Source organism: Anguilla rostrata, chromosome 5, assembly GCF_018555375.3.
Source record: "Anguilla rostrata isolate EN2019 chromosome 5, ASM1855537v3, whole genome shotgun sequence".
In the NCBI taxonomy this organism is placed as follows: domain Eukaryota; kingdom Metazoa; phylum Chordata; class Actinopteri; order Anguilliformes; family Anguillidae; genus Anguilla; species Anguilla rostrata.
Genome location: NC_057937.1, coordinates 3,903,744 through 3,930,593, shown reverse-complemented (window position 1 = coordinate 3,930,593; position 26,850 = coordinate 3,903,744). Strand labels below are relative to the sequence as shown.

Below are 26,850 nucleotides of genomic sequence, written 5' to 3'. Positions count from 1 at the left end.
TCCCGTGACCTTTATGGGGGGACGGAGCAGGAGAGAAGACTATTCATTCACCTTTACAAATTCAGAGAGTCTGTGAACCCTCCATTGACAAAACCAGCAGCAGCCTACCCCACAGATAAACCTACATTTGGTGAGCAGCCGCTGATAATAGCTCCAATTCGCCAAATTTTTCAAGCGTCAGTCCTTCATCTCAGCGCAGATATTTGAAATTCACTCAAAAAACTTTTTGTTACTGTTACCATGGTTAAAATATGTTGACATTGTGCAAATAATGCATAAAATAAGATGTCCATTTGAAGCTACAGATGGACAATGGCAACACATAACTCCCGAAAGTCACAAGGTCGATCAGGCTGCGCTAGGCTTTCTACACACAGCAGCCAGACTCTGAACAGTCATTCACATTTAGCTGTTTATGCGAGAAAGGCTAACAATGCGTTAGCAGTGGTATGTTGCTTTCAAAGTGGGGGAGAAGCTTGCATCATGGCACACACACACACACACACACACACACATACACACACACACATGCACACATACACACACACACACACACATACACACACACACACACACACACACACATCACACACACATCACACACACACACACACACACACACGCACACACACACACACACACACACACACACACACGCACACACACACACACACACACACATGCACACATACACACACACACACACACACACACACATGCACACACACCCACACAAGGCAGTGCTTTTTCCCTTATCTACTGAAAAACAATCTCTGTTGAAATAATACATTCAGTATGTGACATACAGTACCTTTCAGACAGACATCTCCTGTGTGTGTGTGTTTCTGTGCGTGTGTGAGTGTGTGTTTGTGTGTTTGTGTGTGTGTGTGTGTCGGGGAAGTGGGTAGGCGCTCTTTGTGTTTTTGCTTTGAGATCGAATCTTGGCTAAAAAAAAAACCGACAGCTCCTGTCCCGGAGAACGCTGGTCTGGAGCTAAAGAGTGCATCTCGCATTCCATTCCTGGCACTCCATTGCTACAGCAGTCTACTGTGTGCCCACACTTGTTCTTCTCCCCAATGCGGTCGCAAGAACACTCCGAAGTGTATCGATAAATCGGTCGGTCCGGCTGAGCACCATTTACAGTACGGATGTCACGCTGCACTTCACAGCGAACATTTTCCAGGGGGAATCAAAGAAACACGAAAAAACCATTTGAGCCCGAAAGGTTGAAAAACTGGAAGCTGATAAAGGATGACAATGCTTTAAAGGAAAACTCTTCAGGGAATTAAAGAAAAATGAAAAAGAGCAGAGAATGCTACTTTTAGGAGTTATCTTATTTAGTTCTTACTTCAGAATGTCGCTCTTTTGTTGTTATTCACGCGTAGAGAGCCTAGGTCTTTGCTTACAAAAGCAAACTGAAAACTCAAGAGGCATATGCCATATTACTATAATTAGAGAACAAAAAGCAAGCATGATTACAGAATTGTCCTTCAAGCCTCCCTGTTTGTGTCTCAGATACTTGGCTCATAAACACTGCCAAACCATCCATGGTTGGACCACGGTTCACAGAAATGTCAGTTTTAAAAAGCCTGTCTCCCCCCCCCTTCCCCACAGGAACTCGTGTTTTCATCCAGGAAGTCCCTTCGGCACACTCTCTCTCTCTCTCTCTCTCTCTCTCTCGAATAAAGGTGTCACGATGAGCAGCCCCCGCTCCTGCGAGCCCGTGTGACCTCGCGGGCGACATTTTGTGACGCTCCCCAGTCGCCCCGCTCCGACGTGGGCGTGGAACCCTGGGAATGGCCGTATGGTGTTCCTAATTACCCGCTCATAAGCCCAATTACCCTCATTTAATTACCCTCATTACCGCCTCGGTTTGACACCGTCGTTGTGAGTGGTAACCTGTTGCTGAGGATATAGGAGTTCTCCAGATTTGTGCGTTTGTGGAAAACCTTCACACTTTGAGAAAGGAGTTGACCCCCATACCAAGATTTCAGCCCCCACCCCCCAAACACATTCTCCTTATTTATTGAATATATTAGTATACAAAGATATTTGGGTAGACGTTGAGAACAATGTGTAAAACAGTGAGTCATGCCTACACATATCCAGAGGAAAGAAACAGAAACAGAAACATTAAAAAAGTATAAGTTTGTATAAAAATATATATGTGAAATAAAATGCAGGAAAAGAAAAAGACAGAAGTAAATAAAGTTATGCATTGTTCAGGTTTCGTATTTCTCGTAGTGATTCAGTATTTTCATATTTTCTTTGTCTTTTGGTAATGTGATGGGATTTGATTTCTAAAATGAATGGCAGGAGATTTGATGGGGAGTTAGAGAATTTTTGTTTGTGAATAAAGTATTTTGGTTGTAAATTTACTTACATAGTCAAGTGGCTTGTTGTCAGGTTTACCATAGTAGCATATAAAATATTTTAGATTAAGAGTGTAAGTTATATCCACCTTTACAAAACTATAAAAAATATAAGAACCTAGCTCTCTCCAGAATAATTTATTTATGTCACATTTAAAAAATGGATGATGGTTTCATCTGTTTGGTTGTAAATGGTGCAAGAGCTATCGATATTAATAAATTTTAAAATGGTGGAGTTGACAGCGTATATGTTGTGTAATAAATTAAAGTTTAGTTATTTTGTTTCATTCCAAATGCGATATTTCAGAAGCAAGCCTTTCTACATACAATTTCATCAATGTAAGACCAATAGAATTTCCCTCTTGATACAATTTTGCTCCTTCTTTGCAATACTTATTGCTTATTTACCTGTTTGTTATTGCACTATGGTGGCACTAGTGTTAACTCTTGAAAAGTGAACAGCGCTGTCACCTCACAGCAAGAAGGCACAAAACCGAGGTTGCATGTTCTCCCTGCGCATGCGTGGGTTTCCCTCGGGTAGTTTGGTTTCCGCCCACAATCCAAAAACATGTAGGGGGGCGGGAGGGGGGGGGGGGGGGCGGACTGGGGGGGTTGGGGGTTGCATTTACAGGGCGTTTGCTGCTCACTGAACCCACCCTGCCGTATAAATAACGGTTAATAAATAAATAATGATCGCGGTGAGTCAGGACCTTGGTTTAGCGTCTCAGCCCGAAGGACAGCTCCTTCAAGAGCACAGTGTCCCCATCGTGGTGCGGGGGGCATTGGATTTCCGCTCGCTCCCGCTTAGTTTCAGTAGTTTGGGACGGGTGCTACCACTGGTGCTCAGGCTGCCGGTGTGCCTGATGAAATGCAAATTGCAGTTTAGAATGTTTGCAAACAAATGTGTTCCCTATTCTCAGCCCATTATTATTTCAGTATGATTATGAGTCATTTTGGGTGTTGCATTATTCATTTAATATACACATTCATCACCACAACTGACCCTTCTGTATGGGCACTGTACTGTTATGGTGCAGTACATTATTTGCTTATTTTCATATTAATGGGAATCGATAAGTTTCACATCTCCTGTGAATGGCAGGTCCCTTATACAAACCATCTGCGTGCAAGACGGCGCCCTCGTCTTTCTAAGTAATAAAGCAAGATGGAGTCCCCCACAGGAGTTAATCATGTCTTTCCTTCATGAAAAAGATTAAATACCGCATCGCCTTCACCCCTGTGGGCCTCCACCTTCGTTACAGCATCTGCATTCACATTTTCGCTATTTTTTTGTCGTAAGCATCTGCTTCTACATATAATTCTGAGGGGGGCTGAGGTCCATAGCAAATATTTTGTCTAGGTGACAGTCAACATCCAGCTGGTGTGCAGTTAATCAAACAGCACTGGGTGTTTGGCGCATATCAATACCAGCCCCCCTGTGTGACGCTGTATCCTAGTTTATCAGGGTCCACATCAGCTGTGATCTTGGTTTATGTCGACGGTTGTCGATCACAGCAGTTTAAAGTTTCATACGTGGGGCTTATTTCGGTGTTTCCTGTATTAGTTTCTTCTCAGGAGCTGCGACGCGTGTCATCGGATCCTCGCGATTTTCGTCCGGAGAGCGCCGAGATGTAAAGCTGTACGCGCACCGCTGTCTTGTCCCGGCCCGGAAAAATCGGTTATGAAATATGAAATATGAACGAATATGAAAATTTTGGGTCTTTATTGATACTCTAAAGTCAGATTTATTTTGCCTTTAATTCTCGCTAATCAAACTGTGATTTTTGTCTTTTCCTGATAAGTGAATTCCTTGTCATCAAGGATGATTGTAGCCAAAAAAAAATTAGTGTAATTTAGAAAATCTTTGGCCCCGTTTCAACGTTAGTGGTAGGGTTACATTACAATCAGATGTTCTTGTTTTTATGGTCATGTTTGTCCTTTGAGAATTGAACATAAATTTGTATTTAGACATGCACATGCCTTCACATTAGTTGTTTGAAGTGTTTTTTCAAGACAATTAGGTTGACAACTTTTTCTATTTTGGAGACACCAATTCCCTAACAATTTCCAAAAATAATTTCCTACACAATTCTGTTCTCTGACACCACTGTGTGGGGCACAGAAAGAGCATGGAAATTAACAGAATCCCTTATAGAACTCAAAGAAAAAGCTAAGCTAAGCTTCACCAATGCTTGCTGCTGCTACTGTTGCCGCTCTTGGTGCAAAAAATAGGACTTTACAATCAAGATGGCACACTGTTTTTTAAGCAATGTGCAGTGCTGTGCAGACTCAGTACTGTGGCCAGTCACCTAAAATTTACCCTGATGTGTTAATTATCAGATAATTAATGTGGCTTTTTAAGACTTCAATGTGCTACGATACAAAAAACCAATAATCTCGAGATCTGAAGAATATGACTATAATGTAAAAATCCTAAATCGTGTATTCTAAGGCAACCATTTCAAGTTTTTGAAATAATGCATCTTTGTTTCTTTCAATTTCTTCCTCGGCCGCAAAACAAAAAACATCAGGATGGTGAAAATCTTCCATGGTGTTATTTTTACTCGTGTCACATTCATGCATTCCGCGGATGCTCTACAGCAGGGATGTCTACTCTTATCCAAAAAGTGACGGTGCGGGTGCAAGGTTTTTTTTTGTTTTTTTTTCTAGTAAATTACATTTCAGTAAATGTGCGCGGTCGGGATAAATCCAGCCGTCGTTGCAACTCGTGGCATACCGTGTGAGAGAAAAGCTGAGGCTTTTACGTTTGTTTATTGTTTTTCTTTATTCTTATGTTTCCATGGCGACGCCTGTGCGCGCTCAGACACACGGCGGTATGGCGTACAGCCCCCGGGCGCTAGGCGCAGGATTAGCGCTCTCCAGTTTTCCCGCTGCTCGTCAAGAGCCGAGCCAGACGGTCGTCGGAGGTCCCGTTGCCCCGGCAACCAGCCGCCTTCAGCGGATGGCACGCGTGCGCCGCTTTTGGGGGGGGGGATAGAAACGCAAACCCCTGTGGGGAAAGCCCTTTTCCCCCAAAAGCGGGGTCGCTCGTTTGTCCTTCCGGGGAAAGGAAAGATAAGATGCAGATGGCGATGGCTCTCTAGAGGTCAGAAGTTTATCACTTTGCTACCTCTGGCCTTCAGAGGTAAGTACAGGACAGGCGCCCTCCCTCTCCCTCTGCTGCCTCTTTTCCCACCCTACCCCACCTCTCTCTCTCTGTCTGTCTCTCTCTCTCTCTCTCTCTCTGTTTCTCTCTCTCTGTCTGTCTCTCTCTCTCGCAGTCTCTCTGTGTCTCTCTCTCTCTCTCTCTCTCTCTGCCTGTCTCTCTCTCTCGCACTCTCTCTCTTCCTCTCTCTCTGTCTCTCTCTCTCCCCTCAGTCTCCTCGTTCTTTGAGAGGTCGCCGGCGTTGATGTTTTAAGTCGGACCGCCCGAAGGGCGCCTTCTCTCGGCTGTGAGCACAGTGCCATGACACTAACTCCAGCTCGTCATGAACTTTGAGGGGCTCGAGATGATCGCAGTGCTGGTGGTGGTCGCGGTCGTGGTGAAGGTTCTGGAGCAGTTTGGGTTCCTGGAAGGGATCACCGACGGTAAGAAAGGGGTTGGGGGGCGGAGTGGGGGTGTGGTGGCACTCCCTAATAACTTACAACTGCTTTAAATTATCATATACAGGGATCAGAATTCTTGTGCCAATCTACTTGCTGCAAACTGGAAGGAATTGATTTGCGTTCATAAACTGCAATCCTGAGGTCTGATGTAAAGCAATTAATGATCCATAATGGAAATGTCTATAATATTGTGGCTCAGACAGTACTCTAATTGTCTGTTCTGCCCAAAATGTTGAGAGAAAGGCTGTCACATTTCAAAGCCAAATAATTTGCTGTTTTAAAATCTTGTGTTGATTTACTCACTGCTTTTCAGTGGTATAAACTTTTTTAAATGTTTTTCATCTTTTCATCATTATAGTTTGCACAATTCTCTCAAGTGATAATACATCAGATGTTTTATCATTCTGTTGATTTTCTTTAATCATCCTGACTGAGTATTGAGTGCCTTGGGCTATAACTCTGTTATACAAGTAGCACAAAATGTTAATAGTTTGTTTGCTGAGAAGATGAGATGAGAGAGTACTGCAGCGAAAGAGAAAATGTTGCTAAAATCTTATTAATTCATTCCCAGTAACCACAAAATCAATCCCAGCATTACCCTGTAAGGGCAGTCTACCACACCTGGGGCATTTAAAACATGAATGCACAATCAACAGGTCAGCTTCTCAGTCTGCAGAATTTGATTACCTCAAATTTTGACGTATTATCATTTATGAAAACTGCTCCTGAGAATTTAGGAGATTTGCATGAAAAAAAAAGTCACCCACAGTTCCAATCAGTCAGAGCAATGTATTTAGCAAGGTCTTTTGTGCTTAATGTCTACCTGGAGCGCTTTGTCTGGGGAATACATTTGTGGGGGGGGGGGGGGGGTGGCAGGGGGTGGGGTGCTGTCATTAGATACCCCCCGCCCCCAACGCCTCTAATGGAAGTAGAGAGAGTGACATTTCTTGTTTCGTCTTGACCTTTAACAACCTAGCATGTGCGTTGTTGTGTGACAAAGGAAGCACTTGCACTCACAGCTACAGCTGAGCAAGAGACACCGCAAAAACAGGGACTATGTGTGAAAAAAGGGCTGTGATTCCTACACAGTTCATCTGATGGGAATGTAAATGTGCTCAAATTGAAGCTAACCGTCCGCACTTTAACCTCATATCATATGTTCCATTTCAATTCCAATGCACTGGAGTACAGGGCCAAAACAAACAAAAAATTGTGTCGCTATCCAAATACTTAGAGACAACCGTTCATTTACCTTCATTTGATCAGTAGTCCGGAAAGACGAACAAATGATCATATTTAGCTGATTATCAACGCTCATGTGCATTAGTGTTTGTGCCGCCCACAGAAAACAAAATTGAAAGTAAAACGATGATGCGTCAGCTCTTGTGAAATCTGCTACAACTTGGGGTTCTGGGAAATGTCTGAGAACATGAAATTAGATTGAAGGGCAGAGTGGGGACAGAGCGAGATGTAATTTGATCCATCTACAAGGAAAATTCCCAGGAAACTGGAGATGCTGGATTACGGTAGATCTTCTTCTTCTTCGCATTTATTCAGTGCACTACAACCCCTAAATAAATTCAGCAAAGCCAATATGTCCAGAGCAGGGGTGGAGGAGACCCAAACATGCGCGTGCACAGAGTGAGCTAGCCACGGGCGCCCAAACGGGCAGCAGGAGTCGCTCGAGCAGTGAACATACATCCCCATCGACTGTATCCCATATCCCACTTCCCTAAGCCTCTAAGCCTCTGAGCCCTGGCACGGGACAGATCTGATCTGAGACCGCGGCGCTCACTCATACACCGCAAGCGGCGTTTTTATCAAGTGAGTTACCCAGCAGGCAACATTTTAGTTCCTTTTTTTAAAATACACGCACCCCGCCCCCCCCCCCCCCCTACCCCCACCAGATGAACTGGTGTTAGAGAGAGAGAGAGAAAGAGAGAGAGAATTAAACTCACTGTGACATCTGCCTAATTGCTTTTCACTTTTTGATTCCAAAGTTATCCGCACTGTGTACTGTAGCGGTGTGACAGAAGATCATCTTTTCTCTGTTTGGGGGCGCAGTTGGCCTTTTACAAACACAGGGTGTCGAAATTATCATGCGCTGATTAGTTTGTCTCGGATGTGGGCTTCAACACAACCCCCTGATTTCAAAATGATATTAAAACAATTAGCATTGCAGGGGGAGTTTGTCTTTAATGATGTAAAAAAATAGCAGTCAAACTGTAAAGAATTTATCACAGCTTCATAATTTTTTTAATCTACACAGGTGTTCTGAATAAAGAGTGCTTCAAACTTCAAACTCACAAACTTTTTTAATGGCTGTTTTTTGATGATCACAAATGGTCTTCACGTGTGTCGTTTATTCAATTATATATTCTTTAAAAAAATTTTTTACAGAATAATTAGTCACCAAGTGTAGGATGGGTATTGTGGTCCATAGAGCAACAGCAAAGCAATACGCTTTCACAAATGGGGAACAACCAATGAGTTCACCGGGAATAACAGATTTGTCAGGCTGTGTTTCCAGAGCTACAGTCAGCAGAACTGGGCGCGAATTTCGGTCAGTGTCCCGAGTGCACGGGGTTTCACTAACCGTAATGGCTGACGCCAGCGGGGACCGAGTGGCACGGAGATTCAGGTTAGTGTAACACCGTGTGGGCCGTAGGCCGTGGACTCGTTATCTGGGGCAGTGTTGGGGTTGGGTGGTGGGGATACAAGGCAATAGCCGGCCCTCTCTGTCAGGCACAACCTAATTTGCACCTAGTGTACATCGGGGAGGATGGACCTCATCGGCTCACGTTTGCTGGATTTGCCTGACGAAGCAGTGGCACAAGACGAATCCTTCACCAAATCGATTTTCATCAAGCTCTCCGAGGACGTGCTAGTGCTATAAAGCAAGTTGAAGAAGGTTGTAGTAGATGTTAATTGGACGTTAGACAAAGAGCTGATTAATTGAAGAGGGAGAGAGGAACTTAAAAGTCTGATTTTACGACCTCTCGTGACACCGTATGCGTCGCAGGTGTGAATGTCAGCCAAGAGGCGTAGTTTCAGCGCATGGTTTCGTTCGCACGCACGGACAGGCCTCGGCACCGATTGGACCGTTTTCCTGCAGGTGTGACCGCAAAGGCGGAAATGACATTCAGCATATGAATCACATTGGTCCAACCATAAATCTTATGCTATTTCTTCACATTAATTTTGTCATCTGATAGTATTACAGTATGTTCCTGCGTCCACAAATCACGTGTTAGTGTGGTGCTGGATTCTTTACATAGTCCTTTCTGATGGAATATTACATAGATAGTTCGACAGATACATAACATGTTTTTTTAAAAATTTGTTTTAATGTGTAAAACAAAGGGTTTTCTTTTTGCAGGGTTTTAGACTAGGGTCTAACTATAAACAAACAAACTTCCCCATGGTTGCCAGAGTTCTTAACTCTTAGACTTCTTACAGCTTGCTGTAGTCACTTTACAATGTTGTAGCATGTTCACCTTCAGCCACCGCGTGTGTGTAGAGCTTGCTGTGATTGATTTGTTTTCAGCGGAATGCAACGTGTGGGTAAAGCAATGCATCGCCTGGCTTCTTTCATCATGTCAGAAAAAAACCAGAGAATTTTCCATCGACGTCAAGGTTGCGTTTGCGGGAGCATCTTTCACACAAGGCTAATTTGATGCACTCTATCACTCACTCTATCGCTCACAGAGCAACTGAAGAACAACCCTCCGTTACAAAACAGGCTGTGGTGTTGCGCCGTTTGTCAGGTTTGGGGTCCTTAATTTGGGCAGATGAATGAGCTCTAACTGAAAGGGAAGCGGCGCGCCGGCTGTCATTCAGGCGCCGGTCTCGGGGAGATCTGGCTTCGTTGTCTGTCGTTACCTTGGGGACCTCGCAAGTCGCTGCCACCGAAATCAGTCAGTTGAGTCAGTGAAGCTGTCACTGAGCGATGCTTTACAGTCTAGAGCTCTTCCTCCCGGCCTCTGCCTCCGGAACTTTCTCAAGAAAGTTCTTTTGACTTTTCACTCGAGTCTCTGGGTTTGAATGCAGAGAAACTACATATATATATGTACAGTATAGACTGTATGCTTTACAGTCTAGAGCTCTTCCTCCCGGCCTCTGCCTCCGGAACTTTCTCAAGAAAGTTCTTTTGACTTTTCACTCGAGTCTCTGGGTTTGGATGCAGAGAAACTACATATATATATATATATAGATTTTTTTTGTTCCTCTGAGAGTCTGGCCTTTTTATAGTGCGCAAAGTACAATTATAACCTCCTGAGGCCCGTAGTACAATATGTGGTTCTTGAGATTAAGTCCAGAGACTCATTCCCCCTACATGGAACAAAGATTTATTTAGTGGGAGATTATTAATATTTTTTTTCTCTCACTGTTTCCTATGGGCCTCCTAAGTATGTGTATTTTTTAAAAGGCTTACATTCACTATCTAAAAACTCTTTTACAAAACAAATTAAGGCACATTCATTTAGCCACTTTCATTTGTAATTGAACTTTTTTTTATAACGAGCCCTTGACCAACTGCTGCTCAAGGTTAGCCATGCCCTTATTATCCAGGGTTTCTTTGCTTGGCTGTTCCCTTCTGTGCCTATATATCTATATACGAAGAGCACTGCACTGCAAAAGTGGAGCACAAGAATTATGGCTACAATATAAAAGTCTGACAATTCTGTTTCCCAGCTATATTTAGTGTAATTTATTGATTTGCTTTAACCGGTAAGCTATTTTTTTGCAACAATGAGTTCCTCTCAAAAGTCTTTATCTCCGTTTAGAGTGAAAGGCTGGCTCTTCACAACTTACTGCTAACGCGAATAACAGACGGTTTAAAAGGACAAAATAAGATCAGATTTCACTGTAATGAAAGTATTGGATTCCCCAGCAGGGCTAATACTGCATTTTGCGTTATCCTCAGAAACTTGTTCTTTTGAGATGTTGTCTGGAGGGGTAGGCTATGACTAGAGAGGTTACAAGCACCCCAAATTTGGTACAGAACAAAAATGGAGGTTCACACGAATGTGTTATGAAAACAGTCACTATTGTGCCATGACATGTCCCTGGGAAGAGAAGCGGTTCCACTGATGTGTCGTCCTCATCTCGTTGTGCAACAGCACCTCCTCTGGACAAACTGGTGTACTGCCCTCTGTCTGCTCCTGCTGCACACGCCTACATTCCTCCGATGTGGAATCTGCTTGAATGAAATGGCCTCTTTTTTTTTTTTTTTTGCTTTACATGACCTCAGTAATTCAGTAATTCAGCTCAGTTCAGCTGATCATTTGTAACTTTTATTTACATTTAAATGCTGGTGGTCCTGTGTCTACCATCATAAACAATTTAATGAGTTCAGTGATCAGTCAAAGGCTAATGTGATGTTCTGCTAACATCATGACTATTTGGGTTTCAACCCCATACAATATAACTCCTGTGAGTTGCGTACTATTTAGAACTTGTTTAACAGTGTTATTTTTGGCCTTTTATCCAGGCATTTGTTAAATGTTCTATTATTATTTTTTTCTTGTTGCCGCTCAGTCTGACAAATATGCAGAATTATTAATGGCTTCCCCGCAGTAAAACAGCGACTGCGATGAATTTTAATATATTTTTAATCAAATGAAGCCGGTGTCTAAATTGTTTAGTCCCATTCATCTATTCATAAGCATCCATCACGTCTGCATAAAGCTAATATTTACCACTGCGACATCTCCCCATCTGTTTATGAACATGTGCACAGCAATCTGAAGATCTGATAGATATTTAAATAATATTCTTCCCCCCCTCCCCACAATAGCTACAGCAAATTATTTGTATTCATGAACTAATGAGGCTGCTTTCGATAAAACTCAGCATCTGTCTTTTGTAAAAAAAACCTGAATAGCTTGATGCGTCATTGTCGGACTCATCCGCTGGGCCTCACGTGATTGGACGCAGCTGAGGTGTTTGTTTGCTGATTGGTCCTTGAGTGCAGCGGCCAAGTCTTAAAGCCCTGGCATCTACCGTGAGATCTGAGTGAAGGCAATTCCATGTAATCATCAGTTACCGGGCCGATCTGACAGATATCTGATTGTACAGCCAAGGCCAGGCTGTCAGCCTTTCACAAAGAAAGCTGTCTCAGCCCTTTAAAGACAAAACTCACCCCTATGTCTGCAGCTCACTGTTAGACAGTGTAGTGCAGTGACTGGTGAACTTTACTTCTTTATAGGACAAGCACTTCATAGTGTTTTTTTGCTAAATTTCCTATCCATGCATAGCCTGTAAATGAATAATGAGAAAACATATAAACATTGTACTGTAAGTGGCTCAGTTTCTACTGAACAGCTACTATAAACACAAATAGTAGTTATCAGATGTTATACTGCCTGCAGTGAAAATGGAACAGCTGTGTTAGTACTAAAATGGAGCATATATATTAGTATTATTAGCATATACATGAATAGATTGAATATGTCCTGTGACACATCTCTCTTCGTTGTTCTGGTTGTAATTAATTACCTGAGAAGGTTAATTAACCTTTGGTTGCTTTCCTGTCTTATCTTAGTTGATATGAAATGACTGTTAAGCAATGGGAAATCTTTAATGTTCACTAATGTTCAGCAAAACAACGCTGCATGAAAACTTTGGCCGTTGTTCACAGAGTATCTTTAAAGATAAAACGCCATTCCCTGGTTTGTCCTGTACAGCCGATGAAATGCCCTTGGGAACTAGATTATAGTACTGTTGCTCTTTTACACTGAGGTGGTGTTGCTCTTAGAGGGCTCACAGGGAGCCCCAGTGTGTATTCAAAGCAGGCTCGTGGGGTCAGTTGTGGCTAATGGGTCTTGGTTTGGGTAATGTGATTCACAGATGCTAATCTGGCTGTTTATCCTAGGTCATTCAGTTTATTCAGCATTAATGCTACTTCAGTCTCCCGGCAGATAAGATGATATCTAGCCGGGGCATAAGCTCCTAACTTTTTATTTGTTTTTCTTTTAAACAATGGTTTAATTTGACATTAAGGTCTTTATTTTAGCAGGCTAGCTATGTAATGGGAGTAGGAGCCAGTAGGAAGGCGCTGTGGCGTAGATGCATAGCTTTTATATGAACGCTGGCAGTCCTGTTTCCCCTGAGTGTTCCCTACATCCCATACAGTGTTATGGATCTTCCGAAAATTAAAATAAAATACAGTACAAATGTATGTCCTGTACATTTCTCTGGTTTCTATACACTCTGACTCAAATTACAGGCCCAACTATCAGTGAAAAATATGCTAACACAGGAGAAAAAAAAAGAAAACCGATCAAATTGCAATTACACATATCCGGCTAGACGAAAACAGAAACACTGTATGTTGAGGCAGCAAATGCCGAACTGCTGTCACAGCACAAATGTAGACTACTTCAGAGTCGGATTTAACTCTGAGCATTTATTGTGGTAGTTGCCCTTCATCTCCAGCAGGGGGCTCTATTTGCCAATCTCCAATTTAAGAGACATGTCAGTATTCAGCTCCTAGCTGTCATATTAATTTATTGTGTTGCAATAAGCCTTTTTCTTTCTCTATCTCTCTCAAACACAGCTCTAAATGAAAGCTTTGGCTGGTGACATGTTGAATGGCCAATAGGAGAGCATGTTCGAGACTGGGATGTTTTGTGTCAAATTGATATCATTGCAATGTAAAATGCTGCCCCCCAAGTGACCTACTTTGTTGCAAAGATAGATAGACAGACAGACAGACAGATAGATAGATAGATAGATAGACCGACAAACAGATAGATACTCAGCAAAACTTTGTTCACCTGAACTTTGCTCTAGGTAATACCAAGCTTAATCTAAAGAAATTAAGCCATTTTCCAACTTCATTTAGTGGTTGAGCACCGGTGTGCACGTATGTTTCAGGACTGCTTCTGAGAAAAGTATATAAGCTAGGCTACAATATAAATGATCATACTGTCATGGGAATCGCTCAAAGACACATTCATTAGATATGATACATGTCTCACTGGCTCAAGGTTAATGTGTCACTGTTCACATCTGTCTTTTTATTTCGTCAGTGTAGAATAATGGGTAAAGAACTGGGGTTATAGCCTGCAGGTTGCAAATTCAAGTCCAGAGTAGGACACTGCCGTTGTAACCTTGAGAAAGGTATTTAACCTGAATTGTAACAGTATATATCCAGTTTTTAAAATGCATGCTAGGTTTAAAAAAATGCGAAGGTTGTGTAGGTTTTTCTGGATAAGAGTGACTTCTAGAAGGCCAGTAATGCAATCCTTCATGCCTGTAGGTCTAGAGTGGATGGAGCAGGAGGAAAGGAAACAGGGTGAACGGGAGTTTGTGTCCTGGAGTGGACAGAACAGGAGGAAAGGAAAGTGGGTGAACAGGAGTTTGTTTCTGGGCATTAGACTACACTGCAAGTGTGCAAGACAGACAGTGGGAAGAGTAGCCGAGAGAAATACAGATTGTCTGCATGCACGTGTGTGTGTGTGTGTGTGTGTGTGTGTGTGTGTCTCTGCCTGTGTGTTTGTGCGCAGGTGTGCACATGTGTGTGTGCCTGTGTGTGTATGTCTGTGCCTGTGTGTGTGTGCATGTTTGTGTGTGTGTGCCTGTGTGTGTATGTCTGTGCCTGTGTGTGTATGCATGTTTGTGTGTGTGTGTGTGTGCCTGTGTGTGTGTGTGTCTGTGCCTGTGTCTGTGTGCATGTTTGTGTGTGTGTGTGTATAGGTGTGGTGGTGAGGAAGTCTCGATGAAATTGCTCTCCGATTCCTCCCAGCCTCCCCCCCTTCCCCCTCACCCCCCTCCCTCAGTAAAAGAGCGCACTCTCCTAACAGTCAGAGCAAAGTCTCAATCCCAGCAGCCCGTCAGACTGCCAGCTACAGGACTACAGCAGCACTCACTGCCTCCCTGACTGTGGCGCCTCCTATGTGCGGAGCGGAGGTATAGCGCTACCCATCCTCTCCTGCATGACCCCTGTGACCTCTGTGACCCCTGAGACCTCTTGGCTCGTTTTACGCCTTTTTGCGGGGTTGAAGAGAGGCTGACTGCTCTAGGGAGCCCCCCCCCCCCATCCCCCCGCCCCCCCCAGCAGAGCCAGGGAAGAGGGGGCGCCTCGTACCTTTTCTCCGGGCGATCTCTGTTCTCCTTCTGCGGGGAAAACCGAGAGCTTTCGTCGCGGCCGTGGAGCAGGACAACGGGAACTGGAGCCGGGGGGGCACGGGGCGGGGGGGCGGCGGTGGCGGCGGCGGCGGCGGCGGGTTTTTTGGGGCCCCCTGGGAGATGGAGGGGCTGCAGACGGCGGGGATCGTGCTGATCGTCTGCGCCTCCTTCAAGCTCCTCCACCTGCTCGGCATCATCACCTTCTCCGAAGGTAAGCGCTGCCAGGTGCTCTGTGCCTTGAACCCGGCGCCGCCTCAGGCTGCTGGTCCCGCGTGAGACTGGGCACGGACGCCCCCGGGGACGAACATGGGGCGGCTTAATCAGATACGAGTCTCTCTCTGTGCTCGCCTAAATGTGCGGTGAATCCATGAATGTGTGAGCTTTGAATTCTGTGGGACAGTCTGGGTTGGTTAATTGTAAAGATACAAACTGTCAAATTAAACACTGCTTACAGCCAATCCCTCCCTCTCGTTCTCTCTCATTCTCTCTCTGTCTCTCTTTCTGTCTCTCTCTCCATATAATGATGTAATGATATAATAATGTATGGATGTACAGTAAGGGTACAATAGTTTTATATATTTTCACAGCCACTGCTGAAGATACTATTTCTTTATTCTACTTTCTTGGCATTCCAGCGTGACACCGTTTCCTTTTAAAATCATTTAATCATTTAAAAATCCATTTAAAATCACTGCAAGAGCTATTGTTTGCTGTAATTGTGCAAGAGAGCTTTCTGTTTATTTCAGAAATTGATTACGGTGGTTGATGAACCTTCTCTGAGTCACTTAACTGATAATTTATGTCATCCAATAAGCAATGCGGATTTGAAAAATGGCTTAATCATTCATGTGTCAAGAGGAATGATATTATGCCATAATAATCCTATAACACACTGGCTTTTTGTGCACGAGAATGACAAACAAAGTTTTACTTTCAAGAAATAGATTATTAAAATTAAATACTTGGCAGAATGGTCATAAATCACTCACTGTCACTCAAGATGATCTTTCAGTTGAATTGAATTTAAGTCATCAGCCTAAAAATACAACATGTTTATGATGCCATGATTGCCCGATTGAAATTGAAATCTTCAGATATCGCTTTACTGGACAAAGTGAATTAAAAGTTTTTCTGACTGGAAGTTATTTTACTACCTATCTCAGTAACTTTGAAAATTAAATGACAAGTTATAGCTCTCATTACCAGGATTATCTTGCCCTCAGGGACAGTAGACAGCCATAAAGCCATGCATGTGATCTTTGACCTCTGAGTTTATTTGAATTTGCAGTTTTAATGTGGTGCCATTTCTTAAAGTAATGAATGTTACCATTTATTACATCAAGAAAGATGAATTCAGTTAAATTCAATGAAGCGCATCCTATTCAGAGCTAAAGAAGATAGGGTAAACTAATCTGAAGGAAAACATATCGCATAGGGCAAATCATTGTAGTCCAATAGAGATTCACATTGTGAATCTTGTGAACCATCTCTGGATCTTCTGGTGGTTCCTTCTGTACTGCATAATAATCTGGTTATGTATTGTCTGGTTACACCAGTACATGTATTTAAGTAAGTATGAAACAGTCATTAAACTACATTATATATTTTTTTTGTGTGATAAGCAATTTCAATAAGTTTTTCAATTCGATTCAATTATTTGTACAGAACTTTTTGTACAGAGACACTGTCACAAAGAATCTTCACCGTGGAAATACAAAAGAGATTGGGCAAAAACCAGGCCTGAATCTCCAAATACTGAACAATGGAGGTTAAAAAAAAACTATCCAGTGTTAAGAAAAAAACTTTAACAATGGTAAGAAAAAAATTCCCAAAGTGAAGAAATCTCAGGAGGAGCTTGGCTATAGAAGGGTAAGCCCATCATTAAGTATGCATTATATATATATATTTTAAATTGTTATTGAACTGTTTTCTGAATCATCCGGACCAAGAAAAAAGGTTCTGCTCCACCAGTACAGCTCAGGATCAATATAAACACACCTAAGAATGAATAAAACGCACACAGTGAGGGGGAGGGGGAAAAAGGCCATTTAATGCGTGATATTGTCTCAAACGGCCGCTTAACCTTTCACAGGACTTTGAAAAGGGACACGATTAGGCTGCCACCTGCCATAAAGTGCCCCGGCAGTGGAATGGGTAATAACACAGAACAGGACAGGACATTATTTGATAGCAATCGCCGTCAAAAAAGCCATCAGCAAGACAGAGGCTGTCAGATTTATTCTAATGCATTTGCCCGGCTGGTGTGGAGTGTCTGTGCGACACAAGGACGATGTGTGCTTTACGTGACCCCCATCCTACACCCTCCCCCGCCTCCCCCCAACACCCCACACCCCACACCCAGAGGTTGTTCAGACGCACTCGGTTTTTATCACTGTGATTAAACTTGTACGATGGCTACGAAGGCCTCTGAATTTAACGTAAAAGAACAAGCTGAGGTTTGCTGGAATGCTACCGATTACTTAGATGTGCAGTTTCGGTGCAAGGTCGCCCTGGTTAGCACGCGCTTCATTGTGAGTTGTGAGTTTCAGTGCAAACAATATTGGTGGCCAATGGGGTAATGTGCCAAGAGTTGGGAGAACAACTGCTGTTATGAAGAATGGTTAGCTTTGTGATTCTTGTAATATGATCAACGCAAAGTAATGTTTTTACATGCTATGCTTATTTTTATTCTTCTGCAATTGCTGAGTTTGTTGGCAGTTCATTCATAAAGGAAGTGTTACACTATAAAAGGAAGAGGCACAGATAGATTCAAGTGCTGCCATCAGCTAATTGATATAAATGTTGTGTTTATTTGGTTTTTTTCCAATGGTGACTGAACAAAACCTTTTGCTATAATTACATTATAAGGTTTGGAGTGGAAATTTAGATTATTACATTATTGCTTTTAAAGCCGAACAAGCTGTGTTCTTTAAAACCACAAGCACTCCGTCAGGATCACTAGAGTCTCGTCAGAGTCGAGATTTTATGGTAGCAGCAAGGCCTACGAAAATTGTGACTGTCTGATGACCTTAAAAAACTGTTCAGTATGTGTCCCAAATATCAAAACCAGGCTGAGCTATTTCACATTCACAGCCGCGCATGTGCTCCTGGCCTCACCCGCGAACGCACTCCCAGTCTATTCTCAGATTGACACAAACGATACCGCTAGATAGATTTCCCCTCCCTCTTCGGTCTCCGACCCCCTAGGTAAACCCGATTCCCATGGCATACTAAACTCTCTCTGGTCTTGAGATGCTTCACTCTCAGAAAAAAAAAGGTACTGTGAAGGTACATTTTTTTTCTTTAAGGAACACATGTCCCAAATCTACTCTGAAAGTACAATGATATTCTATTTTGGAACTAATAAGTGCCTTTTGCAAGTGGCCCTTTTCTCTACCTTGTTTTCTAAAAGTGGATCTCAGGGAAAAAGATGACACCTCTGAACTCCTTACGCCGAGGAAAGGACAGAGAATGTGTTTTAACTTCCTTGTACTTATATTTTTAAAAAATGTGATTTGCACTTTAAAACTGTGGACAGGTCAGGTATGACACAAAGGAATTTCAGTCTCCCTTTTTGGACATTGTGCCTTAAAACATACTGGTACCATGCCTTATACTATCTGTGCTAGTGGCAGGCTTACTTCCTGAATCGAGGGGACTGTTCAGATTAACCTCAGTGTGCATACTCAAAAAGTTGTCCAGGCCATGTAACAGAGGTAGAAACCCTTCAAGAGGAGGCTTGACGCAGAGCTGGACAGTCTGTAGGAATGATGGGAAATGATGAACTGAAGGATACATTCTTTGGTTATCTCATAACTGTGAAATGAGAGAAAAGTATGACCAAAAATATTGTGAAAGAAATCAATGAACCAAAAAAAAGAAAGTTTGAGTTTCTTCTTCAAAGCTAAAATGCAATGCAATGCAGCTGTACTGAATAGAGAAATATCGAAAAGAGAGCAAATATTATCAGGAGTCAGTAATCAATGATCATAAATAACTCATATTTTCTCAGCACAGGCAGAGAAGGCCCAATAGACTACAACCTCTAGTGCATTGCAGTGCATTTCATCACACAGAGTCTCACTGATGGAAACTAGTGACATGCAGTCAATATACAAGTTGGGGTAACAAAAAAACACAGCTTATTTGATCAGAGATTTAGTTTTTAATGGTACTGAGCCGACCAGTTTAAGACGTCAGCATGCCTAGATAGAGCAGATAGAGCTTTATTGTCCCTGAAGAGAAATTTTTGTGTAGCATCAATTGCGCATGTGTGTGTGCGTGTGTGTGTGTGTGTGTGTGCGTGTGTAGTCTTTCCTGTCATCTTGAATGATGTTTGTTGCCCTGTACTTGTGCTTTTACCTGGAAGTGCATGTAGGCCTATTCTCCATTTTCTTCGGGGTTTGGATCTGGTCCGATATTCCCATTCATAAAGTCATCGCTTTTAATCAGCAAAAGCAGATATCTCAGAAATGTACACAGGAAAATAGTATTTATTATATTCATTAGCATTGCATGGATCTATTATTTACTGTGCACTCATATGGTGTTACAATGTCAAAGTATCTTCAATTTAAACTACAAGGAAAAACCTATTTTGCATAACTGTCCACAGGATGTCCAGTCCATTTATAGAAAAGGTCAATTAAATTGCAGCTCAGTGAAAGATTAGTCTGGGCTGACCATTGTAAAACAGTTATTTGACTATTCCTGCCTTTCTCCTCTCTTAGAGCTTGTTATCCATACTCGTGTGCTTGATGATTTTAATATCTCGCACATTTTTTCAAAAATAGATCTCTTCCATTTTTAAAAAAAGGAACCTGACTCAGCAACTTTGAACTGCGGTTTTGTGGATGAAATTGCACTCCAGAGGGAAAGGTAATCGTTTGTTGTAAATCATAGATAAAGTGCTTACAAAGGCAAACTTACTGTATGGATGCCTGGCACATCCAGCTGGGAATATTCCCTGGGTCCTCCTATTACTTTATATAACCATACATACATATGACTGTCCTGAATAATACTCTTCTCTTAAGTTTTTTTTTTTTTTTTTTTAGCTTTTCATGGATTTGTAGCATGTGTTTATAAACTATATATTAGATGTTTTTTGTTATTTGAAAGTGAATTTCAAGACAAATTTATGTGTCGATTGGGAGTTTCTGCATTTGTTGTAGGCTGGACACTGAGGAGTCACTGCCTGATCTCTCGCTCGAGCAAGCCTCTGTCTGTCTGCTGAAATGCCTGATTTTTAAAACTAATACAGACAGACTGTCACAGACAGACAGACAGACTAACAGACAAACGTCTCACCGTGTCCTCATATTTCGCCTGCTTGGTTCTGTGTTGCAGACTGACTGAAAGACAGACAGGCAGGCAGGCAGACAGGCAGGCTTACAGACTGACAGACAGACAGACAGGCAGGCAGGCAGGCAGACTGGCAGACAGACAGACCAGCAGACGCACAGTCAGATGCCTCCCCTTGTTCTCACATTTCTCCTGCTGGTTTATCTCTTGCAGACAGCGTAGACGATGAGCTGGAGCAGTCCATGGTGCGCCATCGCCCGGAGGCTCTGGAGCACTTGGAGGCAGAGACCAAGTTTACAAAGAAGGAACTTCAGATCCTCTACAGAGGGTTCAAAAATGTGAGCGCCTCCCACAGGGGCAAAACAGTACTGCTCCCATTTCCCCCCTTAAAGAGATAGTTCACTTTAAATTATATATATATATATATATATATTACTTCAATTTTAGGTTATGCTTTTGACTGGCTCTGGAAGTTTTTGTATGCTATGAAGGATAATATTGACAGAGGTTTCTACTTTATGGGCCAATCAAATAAAATAAAAGATATATATTTTAATAACAAAATATAATTTTAAAAAAGTGAACTATCTCTTTAAGCCTTTCATATCTCTCTTTTTTCACTGGTATAAAACAGAGGATATATATATATATATATATATATATATATATATATATATATATACATACATATATATATATATATACGAATATATATATATATATATATATACGGATATATATATATATATTATATATATATCTATATACGGAATATATATATATATATATATATATATATACATGTATATATATATATACGATATATATATAATATATATATAATATATCATATATATATCTATATATATATATATATATATATATATCGTATATATATATATATCCCATATATATATATATAATACATATATATATATATACGAGTGTATATATATATATATATATATATATATATATCCGCATATATATATATATACATCTATATATATATAGTGTATATATATATATTATATATATATATATATCCGTATATATATATATATATATATATATATATATATCTGATATATATATATATATATATCATATATATATATATACATATATATATATACGGATATATATATATATATATATATATATATATGTATATATATATATATATATATATATATATATATATATACGGATATATATATATATATACGGATATATATACGGATATATATATATATATGTACTATATTATATAGTTGTACCCTCATATTTTATGACAATGTATTGTTATGCAGTTCCAGTAGTTAATGGGGTTTCGCTTGAAGGCACTTTGTATTGAGATTTAATTTCCTTATTACAAGCGGAGCTCCTCTTGATGTGCTCAGTGACTGTATAATACTGTTTTGTCTTGAGGGCATTAAACAATTAATGCTGTTGAGTTTCCTTGCATATTTATTGCCTCAATGCACTCCTTTGATTAATTCAAGGTGGTTGTTAAAATTTTTAAAAGTAACAATACATTTAGTTAAATAAATAAATAAATAAATAAACACATTAATTTGGGTCACCACAACAGTTATGCTGAGAACGTTACTTCCAAAGTTAATAAATTACTTAGGCTACTTTGGAGTTAACCAAGGAAGTTTGGTGATTCCCGTCGTTATTAACTTTGTTTTGCTTAAAATGGAGACGGGATTCTCCTGTTTCAGATGTGCTCTTTTGTGACTTTTTTTTACAGGAATGTCCGAGTGGAATCGTTAATGAAGACACTTTTAAAAGCATCTACGCTCAGTTCTTCCCCCAGGGAGGTAATCAAACCCACATCACCCCCGTGAACACTTAACGCGTTAATTGCGCCGGTGTTGTCTGAAAGCTTGCGTTCGGTGCAGAATTGCCTTTAAATTGAACTCACGTGGGAAACGAGAGCTGCTATATACCTAGTGAGTGCCTGATTTAGGGTTGAAATGAAAACCTACATGACAGTGGTTGGGCTGCCCTGCGTTAAATAATGTATGCAATGGTGGGTTTTGCTATGTTACTTCTTTTTTAAACACTGTTCCGATTGGATTTTGTTTACTTCCGTTGACTTATTTTCAACAAGCTCTGAGACGTATTCATACATTGTTTAATTCGTGTTGTTTTGCCTGTATGTTGATACGTCTAAATCAGTGGAACTGCTGTGTAGGCTGAGTTTCGTCCCAACTGCAGTTGCCATCCCAGAATTTGAACAAGCTGTTAATTTTTAATTAGTCGCTTTAACATTTAGCCTATATCGTGCTACTTTGCAACGATTATATAAAAAGAGCTAAAGACAGGTGAATCGGCTCCTAATTGGTGAAAGTGCGGACACCTGGCCACTAAAACTATTAATTCTAAAATAATACTAAATAATACTAAAATACTAGAACAAATGACTTCACTATCTAAATTAACTGCAACGTGTTTAGATGTAAAACAGCCGCCCAGGCTAGGCAACTCACCTGCTCACAATCCAGGAATATATTTAAAGTCCTACCTCCATCAAGGGGGCGTCGCTCACTGTCCGAGCGCGTTGTCACGGTTATTATTTTGAAATTCGTTTTGCAACTGTCAAAGGCGAAGCTAGAGCCCCAAAGCAATCACAGCCACAGGAGCCATTAAGCAAAGCCACTGTAAAATGCAATACGTTAAATTAGCGTTGGGTTGCCTACAAATTGTTCTCCACTTTTTGGGCTCCGTGATATTCGCCTGTCTACGGATAAGATTGAACACTAAAGAGATAAATGATTATGTGTCAGTGGCGACAGAAGCGCACTGACGTGAGTCTTTATGCTCGGTTTGATTTGGGTGGCATTAAAGATAATGACAGTCGCATGTTGTGGCACTTTGTATTGCTTGTCATTCGCCCTTAGTCGCCTCCATTATATCGCTGTGGCGTGTTAGAGCACACTGACATGGACGTCTTTTTATTCTTCTTGCACATACACACACACACATAAACATTGAAATGGTGGCGGTTTGTTCCTGTCTGCATGAAATAGCCCTATAGCAGACCTTAGAGGGTTAATCTTGCTAGAAAACCATAAGATTTCAAGGGCCAATTCAGACTACAGCCAACTGAAAAACAGTTTTGTAAATGACATGAAGTACTTCATTTTCATGCATTAAAAGAGTATTGCTGTGCCTAGATGTTTTGTGTCTCATTGAATCGGTCCCTGATAAACAGTAACAGCCTAACTTCAAATTCATACTTTTTCATGTATCGTTTCAGATGCATCGAGGTATGCACATTTTTTGTTCAATGCATTTGATACAGATTACAATGGATCTGTGAGTTTTGAGGTAAGACATTCTTTTGTGTGCATTTCACACTACAGTTAATTTTTCCAAAAAGTATGCGTCAGCTGATGGTTGCCGTTGTCATGGTTGCAGGATTTTGTCATGGGCCTCTCTATCTTGCTAAGGGGCTCAGTGCAGGAGAAGCTGAACTGGGCCTTCAATCTATATGACATCAACAAAGACGGATATGTGACTAAAGAGGTATGGACACATTTACAGAAGTGCTTGCCAAAAGGATCTTTTATAAATGTACAAAGTCTTTGATGTGTAAGTTATGTGTTAGACAACCCTCTTTCTTTTCCTTTTTGTTTGTTGGAATGGTAACTTAGTTTGGCTTATCTCAGTAATAAAAAATGGAGACTCTATGCCATTGAAGCAAACCTGAATTTCAGCAACTTGAGGGCTAAAAGCTCTCCCTTGTGGAGGCCTGCAAAATGTGAGTGATTGTGAGTGAGTGACAGACTAACTGACTAGCCGTGAGAGTGAGTGAGTAATAGGCCAGGTCACCATGAGGTGCTTGGCTTCTAAAAAAAAAAAACGAAAAGAATACTTATTTCAGGAAATGCTGGACATCATGAGAGCCATTTATGACATGATGGGGAGATGTACGTATCCGATGCTTAAGGACGAGGCCCCCAGACAGCACGTGGAGCTGTTCTTCCAAGTAATACTGCGCTCAGACCCGACACCTGACTCACACACAGCCGCTAAACCTGCTTATACGCTGCCAGATCTATAAATGTGGGTGTGGTGAAGAGACATACTTTATGCAGGCTTTTCCCCTGTTTTAATCTCAGTGCACTTTCCCACGAGCTGGCTAATGGAATCTGGTCATTTGTTCTCTTTCTTAGACAACCTGTTTAAAACTTTAATTTCAGCCACCTCTGTCCCAGTGCTTATGTTTAAATTCAACGCCCTCAAATGAAAGACAAGGACATGGTGTATTACAGTATGCATTACATTTTGTTGTCGTGTCCATGAGAAAGTTACAGTAGTTATATTGTTATTGTTATAGTGGTATATAATGTACTAATTGCAGTGTTTCCCATCTCTTTTCCATTACCTGCTCACTAGAAAATGGACAAAAATCAGGATGGAGTGGTAACCATAGATGAGTTCATTGACTGCTGCCAAAAAGTGAGTTATTTCGTCACTTGTTCTGATTTGGTGATTTGGTGCAAATGACCTTTTTGTGGTTACAGTTCCAGCCTACTGTTATGTGTTTTAAGTTATGCGTTACCATGGAAGCAAATTAACTTTGACGATATTGCTTTAGGGCGGCAAACCATGCGTCCTTGTCGCGCTGCTCATCCTCTGTCGCCCCCTGCAGGACGAAAATATAATGAGGTCCATGCAGCTGTTTGAGAACGTCCTGTAACTCGGGCCGAACATGGAGTCCTGCAATGGCGGCATCCTCATCCTTCAGCGAACGCAGTACTTCCCAGGACCCTCCACGCAGTATTGAGAGACAGCGTTGTGTGTGGCGGTGCGTTTCCTAGCGTTTTATGCAAACTGTGCTCGTTCGACCGCTCACACATACAATATGCTGTATATATTTTTGAACAGTATGCTTCGTTTTAGAAATTTTTGGAGAAAGGCACATTTTGTTATTCTAGCATTTTTAAAAATAGGAAGAAACAAGAATTAAACAACTGTTGATTGTAAACTTGTATCATTTTTGTCCTGTTCTTATTATCATCAGCTTCTTTCATTTTATTTATTAGTTTTTAAAAATCCAATTTGTGTATATATCACTCTTAATGACATACTGTCTTTGCTTTAAAGAATTATGTCTTAGGAAGACTTTCCTGCATTCGTTTGACATTTGTTCTTACAATTCGACTTACAAGTAAACTGAAGCATTACACTTTTTCTTCACAAACTCAGTCTGTTGAGCAAGTGTTAGTGATTGTTCAACTCGCCACACCATGTGTGTATGTAAAGAATATAAGGAATTATTGCTTTCAACTGCTAGTCAAACTTAAGAAAAAAAAAAGTTGACTGAATCTCAGCCTTTATTTAATTCTACATTTGGGCTAAATATTTCAGATTTGGGACACGTTTGACTATCAGTTCAGTAACCCAAGCAACTCTCAGGCCGTACTTTGATATTTCATCTGTTATTGAAAATCTTACGCCACATTGAACAGCAGCATTATGGACAGAGCTTCATTGCGAAGGAGAGTTATTTTATTTAGCTGTCACTTTTATCTTTCTTTTTTCTCTAAGATGGACAGATCACCACAACCTACAATCTCCCATAAATCAAGCAATCGCCCCTGACAGATTACTGTGTAAGACAAGTGTATAATACGAAACAAATGTAAATAGCATTGTATGATGTATGAGTGAGTTGGATGACAGTTTGTTTATTTGCCAATCATAATAGGTCATGCTGCTCAGCAAGTCTTCATAACATCATAAAACACACTGCATTTCTGCATACTTTGTATTTCATAAATGACGCCAGTGCTTTATTATAACTTATGCAGAGCAACATGGGTAGAATATGAATCACATACAATAACATATTCTATGCTGCTGTATAAATGCTTTTTAATGCAGAATTTTCTAAAGCTAAAGGTTGTGTATATGATGTAAGCCTGATCCAACATCCTGTTATAGATCATATGCACTTTCTGTTTAATTTCAAGTCTTCTCAGATATGGGAGTGTAGGTTTAAACAGAAGCACACAGATCCAGTAGTATTTACCTCAAATATGCAGTTTTAACATGATATTCTGTGATGCTACTCAAGGAGATAAAAATGTCTAAATGTTTCTATTGTGACTGGATGCAAGTTATTCATATTTATTCCTTTATGAAATGCTTTCATCCATAATTTTCAGTGCTTTTTGCTCTCTGCATTGCATGGTAAGTGAAACTGGACTTTTAAACTACTGAACAAAATGACATTGTACACACACAGGAAACAAGGACAGAAAATGTACAGTGTTATTTCTGTAATATGACATGGGGGACAAGATGCGTGTTTTTTTATTGTCTTGTGAACCAATCATTAAAACTATTTAACAAAGACCTCCCAGTTGTTGTGTGATGGAAGATGGATTCTCAGGTTGGATTCAAAATAATTTAT

At 40.9% G+C, this 26,850-nt stretch overlaps 1 protein-coding gene across 2 annotated transcripts in view; it reads left to right on the top strand.

Annotated features, from left to right (window-relative positions):
• LOC135254460 (Kv channel-interacting protein 4-like) overlaps positions 1-26,792 on the top strand; it is a 49,345-nt gene extending 22,553 nt beyond the window's left edge. Inside the window, exons 1-8 of one of the 2 annotated variants that reach the window (XM_064334637.1) lie at positions 5,834-5,960; positions 20,631-20,755; positions 22,174-22,243; positions 23,686-23,756; positions 23,847-23,954; positions 24,313-24,417; positions 24,828-24,890; positions 25,084-26,792. In XM_064334637.1, coding sequence (XP_064190707.1) covers positions 5,861-5,960; positions 20,631-20,755; positions 22,174-22,243; positions 23,686-23,756; positions 23,847-23,954; positions 24,313-24,417; positions 24,828-24,890; positions 25,084-25,131 — 690 coding nt within the window. In that variant the 5' untranslated portion in view covers positions 5,834-5,860 and the 3' untranslated portion in view covers positions 25,132-26,792. Of the gene's footprint in view, positions 1-5,833; positions 5,961-20,630; positions 20,756-22,173; positions 22,244-23,685; positions 23,757-23,846; positions 23,955-24,312; positions 24,418-24,827; positions 24,891-25,083 lie in introns of those variants that run through there. The other variant, XM_064334638.1, reaches the window with a different exon arrangement.
• The last annotated feature ends 58 nt before the right edge of the window (positions 26,793-26,850 follow it).